Below are 19,490 nucleotides of genomic sequence, written 5' to 3'. Positions count from 1 at the left end.
GCTAGCTTGTATGTTTATCATATGGAGTATTTTGGGGGAAACTCACTAAGGGTCCATTTGATAGTTGCTAACTGGGTTAGAGCTGACTTGGTTAGAAGCTGACTGGGTTAAAAGTTCTGACTGTGTTCCAAATCAGATTGAGTTTATGTTGTTTGATTATTTATCTGACTGACTGTGGTGAATGATGAAAAATGACCGTCTTACCCTTATACTGTGCTAGATAAAACAATTTAACGCTCATGTTCATGTGATCTTTTGTTTTCATAAATGTTTTTTGAACATAGTTGACTTCCACATTGAAATTACTATAAAATACAGACTTGTGAAGATATTCCTCAAGTGCTGGATGCAGAAAATCCTGGATCATCTGAAAGACCTATTGATGTATTCCTCCCAAGATTACTCCAGGTAACACCTTGTCCTTGTTATTATAATTACTTAGTTTTTGATTTTTTTTGAACATTTGTTCTTTTTCACTGTCTCATGATCTTAAGTGGTGCATTTTTTGTACAGTTATTTCAATCTCCACATGCCTTGCTTAGAAAGCTTGCCTTCGGTTCTGTAAATCAGTACATTATGTTCATGCCATAGGTAAAAGTTATTTGGTCATTTACTTTTGACTAAATTACTTAACTTGCCACTGTAGAAACTACTAAGCAGTAGTCCCTTCAACTTTTTTGCAGGTTTTGTACATGTCTATGGACAATTACCTCTAAGCTTTGTTTGTTCTTGCAAATGATCCATCAGCAGAAGTTCGAAAATTGGTCAATATTTCTACTCCCTGACATCAAATCTACTCTTTTTTAGCCTATGTTCTGAAGGGCTTTTACTAAATTTTTAATCATTGTAGATGTTGCCACTTTTTTTGTTCGTATATACCAATTCTTTGTGAACTAACAAATATTTCTTTCTTTCATTTGATGAGAGTACTTTTCTCTGCATCTTACGATTGAACCATTATGCGTTGATCACCCGCAGTTTTGTGAAACATACATCTTTTCTTTATAACGAGTTTTGCAATCATAAACTTCATGATTTTTTGGTTCTGTTTTTTGTTTGAATTGGAATTATGTTCTTATCTTGCTGCTCTTTTGTTTCATTAGTGTTCCAGTGGACATTTCGATTTTCTTCATGTAGAATTCTGGAGTCACCTTTCTCTTTCTTATCTCATATTGTTCAACATGATTTTGTGCTCTACAGCCACCTGATGCTCTTTTACTGACAGATGTACATTCACTAGTCATTTAATATGTTTTTTTTGCCCTGAAATGAGAGATATACATACACATATACACAAATTAAAACGAAATCCCAATACAAAATCATATATTTTGCAGCAAAAAAACATAAGGAACGAGTGGGGGAAGAAATCAGCAAACAATAAAAAAATAATTCAGAATGAAGAATGTTGCTGCTATACAGGTTATCAACGAGAACGAAAAAACGAAGAATAAACGATAACGAAGGAAGAACCTGTTGATCGGTCCTACTGTTGGTTCAAGTATCGTTGCCTTCTCTGTGGAGGTTATCAACGTACGTAGGGTAAATACAAATCTGCATATATGATGTAGTCCCAGGCCAACGATTGAGAGGGAAGGACCGAATCAAGTTTTTTACTTGGACCGAGTCTAAGACTTAGACCGAGTCCTTAATTGCAAAAGCGAAATCAAACATCCCAATCTATCTTTTTTGGACCGGGTTATATGTTGGACCTAATTAGAAGCATAAACAAACGACCCCTAAGCTTTGTGCTTACTCAGTTGTTTATTATTTCAGGTATCATCGATCTTCATAGAAAGGCGAAGGCGTGACTGTACACATTCATCAGCAACAATAAAGATTTCGCGCTTTAAAACGGATTTATAAACGGGAAGCTTTACTTAAATAAAATGAAAGTTTTGTGAAAATGGGACGTTACATTACATTTTATGTTTATTGTTTCATGTACTTCCGGTACAAAGTGCAAAAGTCCGACGTGATGGCACAGCATCCGCCCTAATGATTTCCGTGCTTTTTGGATATTATTACTTTAATAACTAGGTTACAACCCCTGGAATCCACGAGTAAAAAATTTGTAAAAAAATTATATTATTCATAAGAAATATTTTTGTTTCACATTTTTATATTTATTATTTAAAATTAATATTTATATATATATATATATATATATATATATATATATATGTAAAAAAAAATGTACAAATTTGAATAGATGTTAAAGAGAAACACAAGCAAACATTAAAAAAGGTAAATATAAAGATAACTAAAATGAAACTTTGAATATTTGAATGTTTTATGAAATGCGAGGGCAAATCAGTATTTTTTGATTTGAGGGAGCAAACAATAAACACCATGTGACATTGATAAAAGTGTGAAAATAAAATATCAAAACAAAATCAATATTATGGATTGCAATGGTATATAAAAAAATAAAATATTTGAAAAATGTAATAAAAAACACACAATTGTTTTAATTTAAACACTACGAAGCATTTATAAATTTCTAAAAACTTCCTTATACACAACATTGGAAGTTTTGTTTCTAAGTCTACTATCCTTATCTAAAATTAACAATTTCAATCCTTCTCTACTTTGAACTCTAGATAAGGCAACATACAACTCTCCATGTGAAAAAAACAAGATCTTTGAGATACAGACCAACCTTTGATAGCGACTGCCCCTGACTTTTATTAATTGTCATTGCAAAACATAAAGACATTCTTCTTTGAAATTTGAAGGGAATTTTTTTTCAAATGGACTTAAAGACATTCTTGGAATAAAGGTTTGTTTTCCAATATTAGTTCCAGATATGATAATTGCCTCAATAACACATCTGCCCAGAGATTTCACTTATAGTCTGGTGCCGTTACATAATCCATTTTTTTTTATCAAAGTTTCTTAGTAACATAACTGGAACACTGACTTTTAAAATTAACCTATGATTTGGCAAACCTGATATTTTAAGACCGTTTAAAATATATGGGGAGTATAAATTGGGATCAAAATGATCATGAACAAACTCTGATTGGCAAAGACAATCTGAACTTAAATATTCTACTTCGTCTTCGGGAGACAATGCTAATAAACAATCATTGATTTGTTGGACAACTTCATTTTTCGGAGCTAGTATAGCTCTTTCTTGAAAATAACTCATAACGTTGAATTTTTCCAAGATTGAAGGATATACAAACTCAATTAATGAACCTATAGGATCATGTGGATCATTAATGAGAATATCATCCTGAACATCAATAATCGCTTCACCATCGTTCGAACCACCAACTTTTCCTTTTCCTATATCCAAAAGCCAGTTTGCAAAGCTTTGTATTTTTCGAATATCAGATGGTTCCCTTCCAACGGTTATTCTCATGTTTATTGTTAATTTATGGACTTTGCATTGTTGCCACATATATGAAGAACTTAAAGAAGCATTAACAATATTTTGTCTACTACCTCCTTGAACAACAGGTAGAATCTGTCTGAAGTCTCCTCCAAAAACAATCACTTTCCCTCCAAAAGGAATTTTTGAGTTGCTAGACTTATCAAACTTACATACATCTTTCAGAGCTCGATCTAAAGCTTCAAATGCATGCTTGTGGACCATAAGTGCTTCATCCCAGATAATCAATGAGCTTTTTCTTACTAATCTGCCGAGTTCACTATCAGGCGGTATCTTACAAACAAAATCCTCTGTAAGATTCAATGGAATTATAAACCGAGAGTATACTGTCCTACCTCCAGGCAATAATAACGATGCAATACCACTTGAAGCAACATTTAAAACTATATCACCTTTACATCTAATTGCTGCAGATATCGTCTTCCAAAGAAAGGTTTTGCCTGTTCCACCATATCCATACACAAAAAAACACCTCCATTCTTATCATTGACTGTAGTCATGATATCAATAAAAATATTTCGCTACTCATTTGTTAATGCATGAAACATTCGAGCAAACTCTTTCTTTAAAATGGGTATGTCATAGTCTAGCTCCTCCATGATAAGGCGATTTGTTGAAGAAGAAACTATATCAGAATCAGGGTAAGGCATTTTGTTATAATTTTTAAGACTGGTGTTGTTACGAAGTAAAATCTGTTCGATCTCAAACAAAGTCAGGTTTTTAAGTTGATCCTCATTGAGTGTTAAACTTGTAAAAATTATGAATATGTAAAAAAACAATATAATATTAAAAACATTAGTTTTTATAAACAAAATTGCACCCTGCATATTGAAAATATAAAATATTCGTTTTTACAAATAATGGTAAAAAAATATAATACCTGGAGACTTTAATCTACGTTGCTGGTTGTAAAGAATACCATCCGACAAGTGTTGCCATGTATTTTCCTAAACAAACTCTGGTCTACCCAAACTGTTAGACATTAACATCGTAGCAAATAAGAAACGCATATAAAAACTAGTTCCTGAATGACTTGCTTCCTTAATTGCTTCGACATATTCTTTGTCGTCATCTAAGAGGCCCAAAGCATAACATGCATCTCGAAAAGTAGGAAATTCTTCACCATTTACCGTACGAATTTCTTCAAATGATTTTGGACCTTTCACTTTATTTAAAAGAATTCTTAGGAAGTATATTTCACCAAGTTTAGGTGAAACAGAGTGAATCCTTCCTATTGAGCGTCCAAAATTCCTTGGCTTCCACAACCTATCATTAGGTTTCCAAACAAACTTTGTCGGAAATTCAACATATGTAAGTTTTCGTGCATCTTTATTAATTTTATTACATTCCATCCAAGATGTGAACATAGAAGCAGCAACTGAAGGTTGTTCAAGAACATCGTCAATATCATCGTCTGCAGCATATATGACTTGTTGTTGATCAAGAAGATGAAAAGGTAGTCGCATCACAGAAGGATATCGGTAATGAACATCATATTTAAATATTCTTCATGATGCTTCACATGCAGATAGATATCTACAATCATAATAATCTTTTATTTCATCCACAACCTTTTCTTGATGAGAATCAGTGTTGATGTCAACAACAACTGTAGCTCTATCTGGACCTTTGTTTATATATTTAAACAGATACTTTATGGAAGATCCCTGAGTGCACCATTCAACATTAATATGTGCCTGATGTATTTTCAATAGATATTTGTTATATGGAACAACATTTCTGTTGTCTAACTTGACACCTGATTTTTCGACAAAATGTCCATTGTTTCTTCTCATATATAAGGGATAACCGTTGACATCAACTGAAGAATGATTATAGAATTGCTTTGGAAAATTTTTCGAACATTGCCTGTCAACCATGCATGGGCAATTCATATTTTCAGCTCCATAAGGACCATGTATAGTGAACTCACTTACAAGTGAATACAACTCTGGCTCTTCATTGATATTTGGAATCTCCACGGAAATTATCGGATCAATATATTCAACAGTAGGCCACTTAGAGTCAACATGCATAAATAGACAAATATGACTATGTGGCAAACCTCTTTTTTGAAATTCAATTGTATAGACAACTGCAAATTAAATTTACAAAAAATATATGATTAGTACTAAATGAATTATATTTGCAAATAATAAATAATGTTAAGAAACGAAAAAAGAATTATAAAAAAATTTGTATTAAACAACAACTTTCAATACCTGCTTGAACGATGCCGAAAATTTTATTTTCCTGTATGTCTTTAATAAAAGCATCAAGCTTTATTTTGAATAACCTACATAAGATATTAGGTCTATCTTCTGGATGCAATGAAGTGTTACGAAGAAACCTTTTAACTTCAGGCCATTTTGAATTACATGTAAAGCTTATGAAGAAATCAGGATATCCAAACCATTTACATAAGGACATGGCGTCAAGGTAGTTTTGCATCATATAATGCGCACCGCCAGTGAATGAAGTAGGTAAGATAACACGTTGTTCGATGTTGGATATATCTCTATTCCCGAGGTCTTGTTGATTACGTAAAATCGCATAAGACTCACATCTAAGAATTTGTTGTTTGCTCCTTATGAAATGTAATCTCTCGCTTTCAATCATAGTGTAAGCATCTACCAAAAACTGTTGGAACAACCTTTTTGAATTAAGAATTAGTGAAAAATATTGATCCCTATCCTGTATTCTATAAGAAAAAAATGATCTCATTGTACAGTTGGGCCGCTTACTGTTGCTTGAAGATGTAATACCTCGATGTGGTATGTCAACTCTGTAACCATCATCACCATATGGAAACAGTAGTGGATACTGAAGAGGAAGGTATGATGGATGTAATTCACTAATACACCGTAGAGAACCAGATGAAGTTTGAAAAACAATATCTCTATTATCAATTGAATCACCAATATCTCCAACGATCAAAGCTGCTACCTCAGAAGCAGATGGTAGGTTGTATGTCCTTCCGTCTTGGTCCTTTCTTCCAATAATTCTCAACTTGATATCAGCACGAGGATTTTCATTAAAACAATCTCTAACCATCCTATAAGATTGAACCAAGACATTATTTGAATCTAACATCAATTTCAAATCTTGTATAATATCATCATCAAGGACAGAACAATTTGATGTAGATCATTGATTTTCTCCACTGCAAGTAACATTAATAGATAAACATAAGATAAATAAAGAAAGTTATACTGATCAATAAGATATATATTAATGTGATAATATTGAAAAGTGTACCCCAAACATGTTCATCTATTTGTGATTTCATTATCAGTATCGTATATGTACAACTGAGAGAATTTTGGTTTAAATCCCTGATCTGGTAAAACGCTTCCAATACTATGATAATTTTGACCACTAAGTCTAAAAATGTATGGAGCATTGCCTCTATTGATTGAGGAATCAATTTTGCCACCCATCAACATAAAAGAAAACATAGAATTGTAAGAATGAATGTTCTTCATGAAATGTTTGCTTTTAGAATCTCCAGATCTAAAAAGAATTTCATAACTTGGAGGTGCATTCTTTAACTCTGGAAGTTCAACTTTGCCATAACCACAACATAGAGAATAATTTTCATTATCCTTTTTTCTACATCTGATAGATTCATCTTTCCATAATTTTGCAAAACATGTTTGGCATACATCAATCTGATCACCATGGTCCAAATAATCTGTCAATTAAGGTTGACATAAAAAAGTTAATAATGTAAGTTTAGATAATTGAAAATGATTGGATAAACAATTGTAAATTTTATACTTTTTAAAAATTTAACTTTTGATATACCGTTGTATATGTTTTGATTACTTTGACCATCGTTGTTGTCTTGATCGGATGTCAAACCAATTATTGGAATAGGAGATAAATTTTCCCTTTTTTGTTATTATTACGATTAGGATTGGTTGACATGACTGAAGATGATCTCTTTGTTATTGTAGATGATTTGTTTGATGTGTCACCATTTGAAAATACAGAGTATTGTCGAATATTTGGTAACGGTGATTGAAAACTGTTATTTGAAGTATCCATCGCTAGGGAAAAAAGATTAAAAATATGCATTGTTAAATATGATAGAATAAAAACATATATTATTAAATGAAATGGTAAAATAAATGACTTACCATTGGAAATATTAGATAACGGAGTTCTAACATTGAAATGTGTAGGAGGATTTTGTAACATTGATTGTTTTGACATGTTTGCAGTTGATTTAGATGAGGTTATGTTTTTATTTCGATGAACAAATCGGTTGATTTTGTCTGTAAAAAAATGTTAATGAGAAATGAGTCAATATTTAATATGAAATAATCAGTTTTATTTTATATATTTAAAAAAACATAAAAAATTTAAGAGCAATCAAGTATGTTACCGTTTGAATCCAATCCGATGTTTGGTAACGGTGTTTGAAAATTGTTATTGGAAATATCCATGACTGGGAAAACAAGTTTGAAGGTATACAATAATAACTATGATACAATGACAATATATGTATTATAAAATAAAAAGATACATGAGATACCCTTCGAAATGTTAGATAACGGAGTTCTAAAATTTAAATATGAAGGAGTTTGTAACATTGGTTGTTTTGATTTATTCACATTTGACATAGATGTGCATACGTTTTTCTTTCGATTGACCACTCCTTTGAATTTTTCTGTAAAAAAATTGTTATAAGAAATGGATAAATTATAAATAATAGTGTAATTGTTTCAAGGATAGAAAGAAAGTGTAAAAACAATGATGTATGTTACCGTTTGAATCCAAGTTGATGTTTGTTGATGGTGATTCAAAACTGTTATTGGAAATATCCATGGCTGGGATAAGAAAATTAAAGGTAAACAATATTAAATATGATACAATAAGAATGTAAGTTATAAAATTAAATTAAACAAATAAATGACTTACCATTGGAAATGTTAGATAAAGGAGTTCTAACATTTAAATGTGAAGGATGATTTTGTAACATTGATTTTTTGAAACATTGGCACTTGATGTAGATGCGGATACGTTTTTACTTTGATGGACAACTCCTTTAAATTTGTATTGAAAAAAAAATAATAATTATAAAAAAAGGATAAATTTTAAATAATATTACAAATCGATAAATAATATATGAATATTAATATTGATAAATACATATTACTTTAAAAAAGCATTTCAAATTAATTACTTTTATATTTAATTGATACAAAAAAAAGTGTAAGAACAATTAAGTAGGTTATCGTTTCATTTCATTTTCAAAAGATGTGACATCGATGAAATTGAATGGATTCATTTGGTCATACCTTTTTTTTATTGTCCAAGTATAACTTTCTTATTCTTTTTTTTCTCTAGTTTGAACATGATAGATGTTTCTATCTAAATCTGCATAAGCATATATATATATATATATATATATATATATATATATATATATATATATATATATATATATAATATATATATATATATATATATATATATATATATATAGAGAGAGAGAGAGAGAGAGATTTATAAAATAGTTATATTTGAGATTAATAAAATTTATAAAGAAAGTCATAACATATTTATTGAACGTACCGTTAGCACCTGGGTTACTAACATTTGTAGAATATAGAACTCGATCGACTGATGTAGTGTACATCCGTATATGTTTTGTATTATCAAGATAGAAATTATTTAATTTTATCTTCTTATTAGTCTTATAAACATCCATGTTAATTGTTAGTATCTGAAATATAAGAAAAATAAGAGAAAATATATTAATGGTAATTTTGTTGAGTGAAAATTACCAATATGTCCCTGGATTATTAATAATTATAACACTTCAATCACAAACTGAATCAATGCAACACAAACATTAAGATTGTACTATAATAAATAAAAAAACTACAAATTTGATATCAATAAGAAGGTTTGTTGAGAGTGAGGGATTTACGTTTTCAATGGAATGTTATATTGCATACAAAAAATATGCAATAATTATAACAAAATATCAAAATATAAATTTGATTTTGTTAATAATAATATTTTAAAAATATTTTACATGTTGCAAGTGCATTTTGTTCCAATTTGACATATTACCAATATAGAACCACAATTTGAATATACATAGTTAAAAAATGCAGAAAATCGAAAATCAACACAATTGGAGTATATTTAATAGTTAAAAAAAATGCTATTATAGAACCACAAAGGCAAATTTGGCCTTTACAATTAAAAAACCGTATAATATGATCAAATAGACATAAAGGGTAAGAATGGTATTTTACTAATATAAAGATAAATAGCAACAGCAGCAAAGGACATTGAGAAGCAGGGGCTTACACAAAATAAACCTTAAATTAATAAAAATCCAGGCAGTGGTAGGGGTATATTAGTCTAATTTGATTTACTTCATAGGTAAAGAATGCAAAAAATCAAAATTGGAGTATATATCATAGTTTAAAAATGTAAAACAAATATAGAGATAGAGTGACATACAGACACATAAACAGATATGCCCAAGGGTAAATACGATAGTTTACCAATATAGAAGCACAATTGTAGTATACAAACATAGTTAAAAAATGCAGAAAATCGAAATTCAAAATGAAATGCTTCTATTGATTGTACAGAAATGCTATTATAGAACCACAAAGATAGATTTGGGCTTTTCTAAAGGAATTTTAGCAAAGTACAAAAGGCTACTGATTACCTCCGGTTCACTGGTAATTTAATCATTCTCTTATTCAGACTTTTAAATTTGTTCTTTTAGTGCAACTTTTAGTTCTAATTTCTTATGATTTTTTCTGCAGTCGTTTTCTCCTGTTCACATTTTTGTTCTCTGTTTTCTGTTTAGGTAATTGTTAAAAATGTGGATTCCCAGATACAAAGAATCAGTCAAAGGACATTGAGAAGCAACAGCAGCAAAGGACATTGAGAAGCAGGTGCTTACGCAAAATAAACCTTAAATTTAAAAAAAAAATCCAGGCAGGGGTAGGGGTATATTAGTCCAATTTGATCTACTTCATAGTTAAAGAATGCAAACAATCGAAATTGGAGTATATTTCATAGTTTAAAAATGTAAAACAAACATAGTGATACAATGAAATACAGACACATAAACAGATATGCTCAAGGGTAAATATGGTATTTTACCAATATAGAACCATAATTGGAGTATACAAGCATAGTTAAAAAATGCAGAAAATAAAAAAAATTGAGTTATTGATGGAAATACAAAGATTGATTCACATACAAATAGAGGCACGTAGAGATAGAACCACAAAGGCAAATTTGGCCTTTACAATTAAAAAATCGTATAATATGATCAAATATAAATAAAGGGTAAAAAGGGTATTTTTCCAATATAAAAATAAGTAGCAACAATAGCAAAGGACATTGAGAAATAGGACTTACACAAAAAAAAACCTTAAATTAATAAAAATCCAGGTAGTGGTAGGGGTATATTAGTCCAATTTGATATACTTCATAGTTAAAGAATGCAGAAAATCGAAGTTGGAACCAAAAAGACAGATTGTACAAAGATTGATTCACATACAAATAGAGGCACATAGAGATAGAGTGACATACAGACACACAAACAGATATGCCGAAGGGTAGATATGGTATTTTACCAATATAAAAATAATAGCATTCCAGTCAAAACAGTAGAGGTGATCAATGTCTGTGATGATTAACACAGACATACGTAAGCACAAGCTTACGTATACAACTACACAAACACATTGATGATCAATTTAGTGGATCGAATAAAGAATTTAAGATAGAAAACAATTAATAAATAGCTTCTGAATCAAAGATAAATAGAAACCTTGATTAACAAAAACAATGAGAAGCAGAATTGAAGTCGCAGAATTTAGAAGAAGAAAAGAAATTTCAATTATACGATTAACACAAACATTGAGAAGCAATCATATATAATCATGAGAAACTTACCAAAGGATTGAAGTTGGTGATTGAATATCCGAAATTAAGAAGCAGAATTGAGATGCAGAGACTGTCCTGTGGATTGAAGTATGTAATTGAATATTCGAAATTCAACTTAAGTGAGATTATTCAGAACCATAATAACCACACGATGCTGTAAAGAAAGATTGATTATCATATGTTTCAAATATATATTGACAATAATATGATCAAATCGACATAATAATCAAAATTAAATGTAATATATATGATTGATAAGGATACCATAATAAGATGTTCTTAATCGGGTATTTAAATAATTTTGGTTAATGTGTACCGCTGGTAGCAGATTAATTGAGTGAAACCAAAAAAGGACGTTATATGGATTCCATATTGGATTCAATATTAAATTTAAAATTTCCATATTCCATATCGATTTCTAAGTGAAACAAATAAATGGTAAAAAAGGTATTTTATATTTGTAAAATACGGATTATTTGCAGAATTTGCTTAAATGTGATTTATTTTAAGAAATTTTGAATCATAATACCTGTCATAGTGGTATGTGTTTTGAAACAAATACACATGTATCAAAAAGCCTAAGACATCACATGGAATGAGCCGGCAAGGGCATTTTCGTCTTTTGCATATATATATATATATATATATATATATATATATATATATATATATATATATATATATATATATGGCCAAAAAGTGTTTTGTACTTTGTAGTGCTTAAGAAACGGGAAGATATGTTTAAGTTGTGAATGATCCGGATCCATATCAACATTCCGGATGCAAAATTTGTAAATCAAAAATAAAAATTGACATGTTATTCAGTTCTACTAGAGCATACAATCAATAAACAATTTTATTGGAATGTAAAGACTGGAAATTGTAGAGCTGAACAAAAGGATTGACAAATGCCAAATTTGACATTCGATGCATTGTTTCCTACTATTACACATTCAATACACAGACATATCTCATGGCACAACTTCATTATAATGTTCATTTCATACATTACATAAAATTATTGAAAAACATATTCCCAAGAATGCATGTACCGATTTCACGTGCATATAATATACCATTTTTTTTAATTTATTCATACTTGATACATGTTTTTTCATAGAGCTAATATACTCAACACGAAAAAGAAAAGTACAATGCTATATTTGCTATATTTTCCTAACGAAACAACTTCACCTATAACATCTACAAAATGATAATACATTATGTCAAATTTATGTAAAATAAAAAATTAAATATATAATGCAATAAAATAGGGGGAAACGTACCAATTGAGATATTAGATGTAGCTGTCGCAGAGATAATGATTTCAAACGATACACAACAAAACTCATATTTTGTTTTGGATTGAAAACCTAGACACTCATGAGGAGTTGTTTGTCCATGCAAGTTTAACTTGGAGGTTACATCACTTATTTTAAAAGTGTATTTGTTTGGAGCTATAATGGGGGATCGATCTAAATAGCTTCATCTTCTTTCAGCTTGGAGTCAAACCTTTGGAAATCTTTTGGGTAGACACTTGCTTGGATTTTTGTACCCTATTCACATATCGTAAGAATATTATATATATTGTTGACCAATTGTATATTAATTTATATAATTTGGTCAAATTTGAATCAGTTATTCGACCAACAATGATCTTGAATAATATTATTGGAATGAGCAAATACACAAAAAAAGGATTTTGAATAATGTTATTGTAATAGGATATTGGGAAAATGACTTAAAAGCCCAACAAAGTTTCTAAAAACATTCAGAAAATCCCAATAATGTTTTGTTTATTCAAAAAAAACTCAACGAACTTAACTTTTTGTCTAAAAAGTCCAACAAAGTTCCAAACCGTTCAAAAAATCTCAATTTTGTTTTGTTTAAGTTCATTGGGGTTTTTTTGAACAGTCAAAACATGATTGGAGTTTTTTAAACATTTTGGAAACTTTGTTGGTCTAACAAGTCATTTTCCCGATACGGTAATAAGCCACGTCATCTATTTCTCTTATTTGACTTTCAGGAAAGTATAACTTAGTTGGGCTTTTTAGACAAAATGTTAAGTTCGTTGGGTTTTTTTAAACTGAAAAAACATGATTGGAGTTTTTTGAACAGTTTGGAAACTTCGTTGGGCTTGTAAATCATTTTCCCTAGGATATTTTACCATTTCATCCATTAATATCATTTCAATTGATTTGACAACAGTGGGGTTAACTTTGGAAACTGATCTCCACAGCCGCATGATACACACTTTTAGTGTGTAATCATCCCTCATATTGTCTAAGTCGCTGATGAAGGTGACATTTCTATCTGTCATTGTCACTACAACAGAAAGACATACAATATTAAGGAGAAATAATGGAAGAAAATTGTTGAAAGAAAAACTTGTAGACACACTTGAACAAACGTTAGAACTAAGTATATTGCGGAATAGTTAATCTCAAAGGATCTAAAAGCTCAACAATAATATAGTTAGATAGTTAGATAGTTAGTTGCGGAAAGTAAGGAAATATAAATGACAGCAATTGTTATATCAAGAATACACTTAAATGATTCATAACAAGGAATGCATTCACTCCGAGTTAATAAGGAAGATCAAGTTTAGTGATTAAGTCTAGAAGACTTGCTCCGAAGAGAGGTTACGTTTCAGTAGCAATTTAGAGTATGAAGAGTAGTAAGATAGATGAATGAAGAAGATAACTTGTGTATTAAGAAGTTATAAGTTATATAGAATACATCAGAAAGAGTCTCTATTTATAGAGTCTCAGAAATAAACAACTACTCTATAAGCAGCCGTGCAAGGCATGTTGGATAATAGAGTACATTACATAATGATAAGAAAAGAAATAACAAAGGACTGCGGATGCTGAAGACGAGTTGACTCCGGGTGCTGAGATGAACGCTGATGGTGAGCATTTGCGGTAGATAGATGATTGCAGTATCTTAGTTCAAGAGGGTCAGTTTAATGTTTCAACAATTTCCCCCTAAGTGACCTCTTTAGCTTCGGTTCAGGTATCAAGTTTGAGGAACTTGATCAAAATCCACCAGAATTTTCTGACATTTTCAAGCCAAGTGATTCTTCTAGAAATTTCAAACTTGACTTCAGCAGTAGTGTGCTTCGATCTTTTCTACTGCGGTCTTGCAGATGTCAAGTTGTTTCTTGGGTAGGCGGTGCATAGCATTCATCGGAATGAAGTATTTGACGTTGTCAGCCTTCCGTTTGAAAATGATCCCAAGTTCAGGAAAGTTTGTTGTGCCTAATGATCTTTCTTCAAAGCCTTCGGTAGGCATCGACACTGGTTCAAGTGGGGGGAGATCAAACTTTCTAATGATGGTGGGGTGGATATTCGCATCGATCTTGGCGAAGTCACAAACTGGGTCCCTTAGAAAGGATTTGGTTTTTGTCGAGTGCCATTTGCATCTTCGGATGCTTTTCTGCCTTGTTTTGGAATACTCTGGCAATGAGGAATATTTCTTCCGGATTCATGCTTGGAAAATCTGCCTGAGTGCGTATGTAGTCATGCTCTCTTCTGGTAAGAGTGTACTGAATGAAGTCAGCCTTCATGAACTTCCGCATCTTGTAATTTTTAACGGCGGATGGTCTATCGTTAGACCATATGTTTTCCACAGAGGAGCCATTCTTCGCATAAAAGCGATTGAGTCTTTCAAATTCCATAGGCAGTCGTTTGTGATCAGGGAGGCTACAGTCAAAGGACTCAAAAACTGCAAAATACTTGGCATTGGGAGAGACTGGAATATCCCAATAACCATCGGAGGGAGGTTAAGCATACGTGAGATGTGGAGTGTAGTCTTCATCTAGTAGCCTGCGGAGCGGATTGACCCATGATTTAATCAACGACTCATCTATCATTGTATCAAATCCGGATTCTTTCCATATGAGTTCAGCAAGCTTGGCCGCTTTCCAATCGTGTTTCCTTTGGGCTGTGGCGGCAGAGTCTGTGGAACTTGCTGATGTCATATTTTCCTCAAGATTTTTGAGGTGAGGAGGAGTCTCAGGCCTTTGGAGAATGTTGGTTATAGGTGAAGAGTGAGGAGATGGAATATTTTGGGATGGTGGAGGTGAGGGCTGCGGAGTGGGAATTTTCTTTGTGGTGATGGGAGGACTCTGATGGATGGAGGTATCCGAGTGGTGGACTTCTTCATTACTTCCCCCTCTTGAGGGATGCAACGGAGGTGCTTCCTCAAGCCATTATTTAAGGTCATCCACCTTGGCACAGACTTCTACAAAGTGAGTTTTCATGGTCTCGGCCAACTGTGAGTTGTTTGGGGTGGAGGAGTTGAAGAGCAACTTGTGTATATCTTTGGTAAGCTGGAGGATCTTAGGGCCATGGAAGTTAGAAGTGAGGGATTTCTGCAATTGGTTGATTGTGGCATGAAGAACAGAGATAGTGGACTCATAGGCAGTATGAGTCTCATCTATCACTTTCTGGGACAATGAAGCTTGATCCGCAATGGCTGCTTGAAGATCTTGTTTGATTGCGGTCACCTCAGTGATGAGGCGTTCCGCTGCAGCCATAAATTCTTGATGATCGGCCATGCGGTTGTTTTCAAGAGATCGGATCCCCATTTCGACCTTGAGAGAGATGCGCTCCGCAGCCATACGCTCTCTAGTCTCAAGTCTTTCAACTCGTTCAATTAAGGACCGCGGCCCTGGAATATCTTCAGATGGAGGTTGGGTAGGTTTAACGGCAGCCAAAATTTGATCAACTTTGGCTTGGAGATTGAGGAATTCCTTCCTGGTGACAGCATCCTTCTTCTTCTTCTTCTTTTTCTTTTCCTTGGGCTTAGAAGTGGAATGTTGAGAACCACTGGAATCTTCTTCTTCTTCAAACATCATAAGCTCGTCGTCAGAAGGATTTGGTTTGTTGACCTCCTGGATGTCTTCATCATCAAAACCGAAGGTTAGGGCTGAGCCGAGTTCAATTACCGGTTCTTCATCTTGATATGGGTTGACTGTGGGAGATGGAACAGGAGTTGGAGTAGGAGGAACTTCCGAGGTGGCTGCGGCTGCGGCTGCGGCTGAAGATTGAGCTTTCAACATAGTATCTGCCATTTTATCCATCCAGGTTTGAACCTTTTGGATTGTGGCAGCAGTATGGGCATTGCTGATGGCATTTTCCCAATACTTGGCCATGGACAGTAGTTCCTGTTCTTTCTGTTGTTGTTGTTTGACCTGTTGCTCCTTGCGGGCTTGGAATGCTCTTTTAAAAGCAGCATATTTCTTGATTTCAGCATCAGTAGTTGGCTGATACCGACTCCAAGAGTCACTTAAATCATCGTCGTTAATTCGTTGTGTTCGCACCAAGGTGTCCCTTGGGTTCACGGATCCTTGCACATGAGTGCTCACCGTTCCTAAACCACCTGAAAAGAATGGAAGCAGAGTAGGATTTCCTGGGCTTCCTTGGTCTCCTTGACCCATAGTCAAGTCTGGCCTCGGCCCAGTTCTGGCATGGGCGAAAGAGATGCCTTGCGGATGGAGTGGTGTTTGAAGTGTTTGGGATACATGCAAAAGAATGGAGTCTAACTCCTCAGAGGAAAAAATGTGCAGTCGGGAAGCCCTGGAGATCTTAGGGTGATGTCAAGATTTATCTACTTGAGATATAACTTGGGGGGGGCTGTCTCCACGTTCAGATGAGGAAGAGGATGAAACAATCTCACATGATGAGGTTGAGTGGTATTCGAGTGTGGTATCGAATGGATGTGCGACCATCCCAAGGACTACCGGAGCCTGTTGAGAGGCTATAGTATCAGTCTGGTCACGCATTTGGCCAGTGGTTTCGGTTGTTTTTCTTTTCTTGAGGATAGATATTGGTTGTCTATCTTCCTCAGATTCACTGCTCGATATAGTGGTGGGTTTGGTTTTGCGTTTCCTAGAGGGTGCGATTTGTTTTGGGGCAGTCTTCTTAGGTGTACTAGATTTCTTTTTAGATGCCACCGTTTTTCTCCGTTGAGAAGGGTTAGATAGTTTAGTGGCAGAGGGGGCTGCAGTACCCTTAGGAAGAATGGTTGTAGAAGGAAGAGGTGGGGTAGAAGGGTATGGGACAATACCCTCCGTGGCCTCTATATGATCTGAGACATCAGCAGTCTCAAGACCAAGCAAGGTAAGAATGTGAATGGGAAGCCTGCGGATAGGTCCAAATAAAGTTTGATCAGAAGAGGGATTGTACCTTTTGAGATCCTTAGTGACAAAGAAGTTGATGTCACTGCCCATGTTGAGACCAGCATCCGCATGTAGATCAGATATGCATAAGGACCAGAATCGAGCAAATGTGAGCTCGGTTGGGTTATCCCTTGGGTGCTCTTTGGGGATATATTCGAGGAAATCATCCCAAAGGATCTGGCCATAATTGTCATCGTGGCCCGTGTAAATGCTCCACACTAGTTCAAGGAGCTTCAGACCCATGTTGTCGATGCCTCCGGTTCTGCCAGATAAACAGCGGATGATGAAATGGCATACGAACTGCCAAACCGCAGGCATTTGGTTCTTCTTAAACTCACCAATCCCTCGGATCGGTTTATGATAACCCATTTGGTAGAGTGTGGTGGTAATGTCAGATAAGGATGGTGTGAAGATCTTGATGGAGGGAAGAATCAGAAGATTTATGGCAGACAATAACTTTTCTTTGGTCAAGGTGACCAAAGAATCATCGATAAGGTTGAGATGCACTTCTTGTGGGTTTTCTAATGGTCTGTGTGCAGAAAAGGCACACTTGAAGAGCGTAGAAACAGGAAAAACATTAGTGAATGAATCAAATGGACCAAATAGAATATGGTTCTTGAGAAACTTGATCATAAGCTTTGTTGGGGCATTATACGACAGATGATCTTCAAAAACTGCTCTGAAGTTGCTTGAGGCTATCGTTGGAGATGTGGAACCAGTTGGATTCATGGAGCCTGAAGCCTTGGATTGTTTCTTTGATGTACCTGATTTCGCCATTGAGAAAGAGAATGGTGTTCTTGAGAGTTATGGAAGTTTTGGAGAGTTGAGAGAGAACAATCGATTAAACAGAGGGCATAAACGATTTCAGGGAAGAAGATGGGTTTATAAAGGAGGTAAAAGGTTTTTAACCCTAGGTAAAAGATAGAAGAGGGTAAGAAGTCGAATGGGGTTTTTGGGGGGAATCAATGATTCTGGGATTAAATCTCAGCCACACGAAGATAAAACGGGTTTTGGAAAGATTTTGAGAGATTTCAAAAAGGGGTTTGCATTTACTGGAGGATTAGACGCATGGAAATACGTTAGGTAAACATGGGGTGATGAGAGAGAAAGTTGCAACTGATTGGACGTGGTTGAGAGAGGAAAGGACAAGTTGAGGATGGATTTATTTGGGAATCGTTCTTTTTGTCATCATCCCTAAAGTAGGTTTGATACGGGGTTTATTCAGAAAGGGAATGTGACAGTTGTTAAAGGGAATGTTTGTATTTTATTTAATCGAGGATCATTAAATAGCACAAAAGGATTCGAGAGTTAATGAAACTGTTGAAATTTATTTAAGAAGATTGAGGATGGAATCATCATTGCGGTTGAGAAACTTCATCGCGGATGAACAAAGAAAGATTTCAGAGCGAATCTGTGAGAAAAACACTTGTACAAAAGTTAGAAATAAAAGATCAATAGAACCCATGAGAGGTACGTATGACATATGGTTGCGGTACCTAGACTGCGGTACCAAAACCATCTATCATATGTAATTCTCAGTTAGAACCGCAATGGAGACCAATGATGGTCTGCGGTAGCTAACTCTTCAGAAAGAATTGCGGGTCCGGATTCATCATTCCCAACATATGTAAGAATGCATTGAGTTTTGTAGAATCAAGTGCTTTTGTAAAAACATCAGCAATCTCTTCATGAGTAGGAACAAAGATGAGTTCAATATTACCTTTCAAAATATGATCTTTAATGAAATGATACCGTAACTCAATATGTTTTGTCTTGGAGTGCTTAATAGGATTATAAGAGATCGCTATAGCACTTTCAGAGTCACAGTAAATTGGTATCCGCAGCATTCTGTACCCGTAGTCTAGCAATTGTGTCTTCATCCAAAGAACTTGGGAACAGCAGCTGGCTGCGGCCACATACTCGGCTTCTGCAGTAGATAGAGATACACACATTTGTTTCCTTGAGGACCAG

General features: G+C 33.8%; 2 protein-coding genes across 2 annotated transcripts; both read right to left on the bottom strand.

The window, feature by feature from the left end:
* Positions 1-1,067: 1,067 nt before the first annotated feature.
* Positions 1,068-4,866, bottom strand: LOC145096121 (uncharacterized). Its single transcript, XM_079033891.1, has 4 exons — positions 4,358-4,866; positions 3,959-4,147; positions 2,937-3,872; positions 1,068-1,218 (listed from the first exon to the last, which is right to left on the bottom strand). The coding sequence occupies exons 1-4, from the start codon at positions 4,864-4,866 to the stop codon at positions 1,068-1,070; spliced, it is 1,785 nt and encodes a 594-aa protein (XP_078890017.1).
* A 42-nt stretch (positions 4,867-4,908) lies between these two features.
* Positions 4,909-6,454, bottom strand: LOC145096120 (uncharacterized). The gene is made up of 2 exons (XM_079033890.1): positions 5,623-6,454; positions 4,909-5,495 (listed from the first exon to the last, which is right to left on the bottom strand). The coding sequence occupies exons 1-2, from the start codon at positions 6,452-6,454 to the stop codon at positions 4,909-4,911; spliced, it is 1,419 nt and encodes a 472-aa protein (XP_078890016.1).
* Between the last annotated feature and the right edge of the window lie 13,036 nt (positions 6,455-19,490).

This window comes from Lactuca serriola, chromosome 3 (assembly GCF_051521515.1).
Source record: "Lactuca serriola cultivar US96UC23 chromosome 3, Lser_US96UC23_V15, whole genome shotgun sequence".
In the NCBI taxonomy this organism is placed as follows: domain Eukaryota; kingdom Viridiplantae; phylum Streptophyta; class Magnoliopsida; order Asterales; family Asteraceae; genus Lactuca; species Lactuca serriola.
This window is presented reverse-complemented; position numbering and strand designations above follow the sequence as displayed.

What these genes read in the sequence shown, in the direction of transcription:
- LOC145096121 (XM_079033891.1), bottom strand. Translation starts at nt 4,866, where the DNA reads ATGCGACTACCTTTTCATCTTCTTGATCAACAACAAGTCATATATGCT. An exon ending in AACAGTTTGGGTAGACCAGA is followed by an intron (nt 4,148 to 4,357) that starts GTTTGTTTAGGA and finishes AATTTTTACAAG; the next exon opens with TTTAACACTCAATGAGGATC. An exon ending in ATACCCATTTTAAAGAAAGA is followed by an intron (nt 3,873 to 3,958) that starts GTTTGCTCGAAT and finishes ATAAGAATGGAG; the next exon opens with GTGTTTTTTTGTGTATGGAT.
- LOC145096120 (XM_079033890.1), bottom strand. Translation starts at nt 6,454, where the DNA reads ATGGTTAGAGATTGTTTTAATGAAAATCCTCGTGCTGATATCAAGTTG. An exon ending in TTTCGGCATCGTTCAAGCAG is followed by an intron (nt 5,496 to 5,622) that starts GTATTGAAAGTT and finishes TTTAATTTGCAG; the next exon opens with TTGTCTATACAATTGAATTT.